General features: G+C 47.5%; 1 protein-coding gene across 1 annotated transcript; it reads left to right on the top strand.

Annotated features, from left to right (window-relative positions):
• Window positions 1-212: 212 nt before the first annotated feature.
• ETH_00012035 (peroxisomal catalase, putative) lies at window positions 213-3,153 on the top strand (the record flags this gene model as incomplete). The annotated part of the gene is made up of 6 exons (XM_013379047.1): window positions 213-346; window positions 668-839; window positions 1,517-1,772; window positions 1,964-2,181; window positions 2,653-2,757; window positions 3,142-3,153. The coding sequence occupies 6 exons, from the start codon at window positions 213-215 to the stop codon at window positions 3,151-3,153; spliced, it is 897 nt and encodes a 298-aa protein (XP_013234501.1).
• Between the last annotated feature and the right edge of the window lie 81 nt (window positions 3,154-3,234).

The following is a 3,234-nucleotide window of genomic DNA, read 5'->3' as shown; positions in this document are numbered from 1 at the left end:
TTGTGAGGTTTTCGACAGTGGGGGGGGAAAAGGGAAGCGCAGACAGCGCGCGAGACCCTCGAGGGTTTGCAGTGAAGTTTTACTCTGCTGCGGGGGTTTGGGACTTGGTGGGAAACAACACTCCGGTGTTTTTCATCCGAGACCCTCTCAAGTTTCCGGACTTCATCCACTCCCAGAAAAGAAACCCTCAGACAAACCTCCCGGACCCCAACATGTTTTGGGACTTTCTTTCGCTTTCTCCAGAAACCCTCCACCAAACCACCATTCTCTTTTCCGACAGAGGCACTCCCGACGGCTACCGACACATGCACGGCTACTCCTCCCACGCCTTCAAACTCGTCAACAGGCAAGGGTTTAGGGTTTAGGGTTTAGGGTTTGGGGGAGGGGGAGGAAACGCGGGCTCAAACGGCGTCAAACTCGTCAAATGCCAAGGGTTTAGGGTTTAGGGTTTGGGGTTTCATATGCCGGTAGCCCGAATCAAACGAAAAGTGGGATTTCCGTTTCTTTTGGAATTCTGTTTTTTTGCCTCTTCAACTTCTTTCCCTCCATCTCTTTAGTCTGTTAATCCTTTTGCAAATAAATTTATTTGTTTAAATTAATTGATTCCAAATTAATTTAAATAAATCAATTTTAAATTGATTTGTTAAGCAAAGTGTTTTGTTTTCAGCGAAGGAGTTGTGCACTACGCGAAGTTCCACTTGAAGACCAACCAGAAGATAAAAAACCTTTCACGACAAAGGGCGCAGCAGCTCGCCGGAGAAGATCCAGATTATGCAACAAGAGATCTTTTTAATGCAATTCAAAGTGGAAACTTTCCTTCCTGGACTCTCTACATTCAGGTGTACACACACTTCCCCGCTCTACACCCGGCGTTTTGCGGTTTACACGCAGCCCTTTGGGGTGTATAGGCAGCTTTTTTCGGTGTATAGGCAGCTTTTTGTAGTGTATAGGCAGCTTTCTGGGGTGTACACGCAGCTTTTTGCGGTGTATAGGCAGCTTTTTGGGAGTGTATAGGCAGCTTTTTGGGGTGTCTAGACAGCTTTTTGGGGTCTATAGGCAGCTTTCTGGGGTGTCTAGGCAGCTTTTTGGGGTGTATAGGCAGCTTTTTGGGGTGTCTACGCAGTGATTTGGAGTGTCTAGGCAGTGATTTGGGGTGTATAGGCAGCTTTTTGGGGTGTCTAGGCAGTGATTTGGGGTGTATTGAGAGCTTTTGGGGTGTATAGGGAGCTTTTTGGAGGTGTGAATAGAGCTTTTGAGGTGTATAGGCAGCTATTTGGGGTGTATAGGCAGCCTTTTGGGGTGTACAGACAGTTGTTTGGGTGCCTTGAAACTGCCGTTTTAGGAAAGTTGAATTTCTGGAAAGTTGAAAAACTTGAAAATGCGTTTTGAAGCGCCTATTTCCTGTGAAACAGCTGCAGACCACCCTCTCCAGAATCCGAAGTTGTCAAAAAGCCGCTTCAAATGGTTTTAATCTTGAATGATTTGCTTGTTTTGTTGTTGCTTCACGCTGCTGCAGGTGATGCCGGTGGCCGAAGCTCCCAAGTACAAGTACAACGTGTTGGACGTGACGAAGGTGCTGCCGCAAAAGGACTTCCCGCTGCTGCCGGTGGGGCAGCTGACTTTGACGAAAAATCCAAAAAACTATTTCCAAGAAGTTGAACAAGTTGCTTTTTCTCCCGGGAATTTAATCCCAGGAATCGAGCCTTCCGAGGACAAGCTGCTGCAGGGGCGCCTCTTCGCCTACCCGGACACCCAGCGCCACAGGCTCGGCCGTGAGCCGCTGCTGCTGCTGCTGCTGCTGCTGCTGTGCTGCTGCTGCTGATGGTGGTGGTGGTGGGGGGCTGCGGCTGCCGGTGCTGCGGGTGTGGCGGCTGGAGCAGCGGGGCGCTCGCGCCGCCGCTGCTGCCGCTGCAGGAGCGCGAGTGTGCTGCTGCTGCTGCTGCTGCTGCTGCTGCTGCTGCAGCAAACTTCGACCAGATCCCCGTGAATAGGCCGCGGTGCCCCCTGAGGGCCATCCACATCCGAGATGGGCCCATGTGTGTTAATGGCAATTATGGGGCCCTCCCGAATTATGAGCCCAACAGCATTCCGGGGGCCCCCAAGGAGGCCCCCCAGTTCAAACCCTCGCAAACCCCTCTTTCAGGGTTTACGGGACACTTCCCGAACTCCCACCCCAACGACGTAAACCCCACACCCCCACGCCTTCCTAGGGTTTCGTAGGGTTTCCTAGGGTTCGGGTTTGCTAGGGTTTGCTAGGGTTTGGGTTTGCTAGGGTTTCCTAGGGTTGGGGTTTGCTAGGGTTTGCGGGGGTTTGGGTTTGTAAGAGTTTGCGGGGGTTTGGGCTTGTTAGGGTTTGCTGGGGTTTTCAAGGGTTTGCTGGGGTTTACTGTGGTCTGCTAGGGTTTGCTAGGGTTTAGGGGTTAGGGTTTAGGGTTTAGGGTTTAGAAGGGTTTTGCGTCTCAGTGTGGTTTGAACATCATTTGTGTCCTTTCAATCTGCTTTAAACCCTTTTATTCTTCCTAAACCACTTAATTGTCCTTTTGTCTTTCTATTTTCTTTTTTAAATTAATTAATTTATTCAATTTAATTAATTTAATTTAATTACTTTAATTAATTTAATTTAATTTAATTAATTTAATTTACCTTCTTCAGGACTTCGAACAGGCGGGAATTCTCTACCGAGATGTAATGACACCCGAAGACCGCGAGGCTCTCATTGGCAACATTGTGGACCATTTGAAACACGCCGACAGACATGTAATTATTCATTTATTTATTTATTTATTTATTTATTTATTTGCTTATTTATTTGTTTGTTTGTTTGTTTGGATTTGTTTTGCTGCTGCTTGCGTGCTTGGTTCTTTGGCGGGAAGTTCGCAGGTTCTGGAGTTTTCTCTTTTCGCCACCTTGACAGTTCATTATTTATTTATTTATTTATTTATTTATTGTTTAATTAGATTATTTAATTATTTAATTACTTAGTTGTTTATTTATTCAATTGTTTACTTAAATTCAAGTTGTTTGCGAAATTTTGAATCTGCTTATGCATGATCCTCATGCCACGTGTGCAACTGCTGCTGTTGCTTCTGCTGCTGCTGTTGCTTCTGCTGCTGCTGTTGCTGCTGCTGCTGCAGCTGCAAGAGCGCCAAGTGAAGCTGTTTTACCGAGCTGATAAGGACTATGGCTTGCGAGTGGCCAGGGGTTTGGGCCTTCCAGACTCGGCCTGCAGTTCTT

This window comes from Eimeria tenella, genomic scaffold (assembly GCF_000499545.2).
Source record: "Eimeria tenella Houghton genomic scaffold, Eth_scaff1347, whole genome shotgun sequence".
In the NCBI taxonomy this organism is placed as follows: Eukaryota; Apicomplexa; class Conoidasida; order Eucoccidiorida; family Eimeriidae; genus Eimeria; species Eimeria tenella.
Note: the sequence above shows the minus strand (reverse complement) of the source record. Positions and strands in the feature narration are given on the sequence as shown.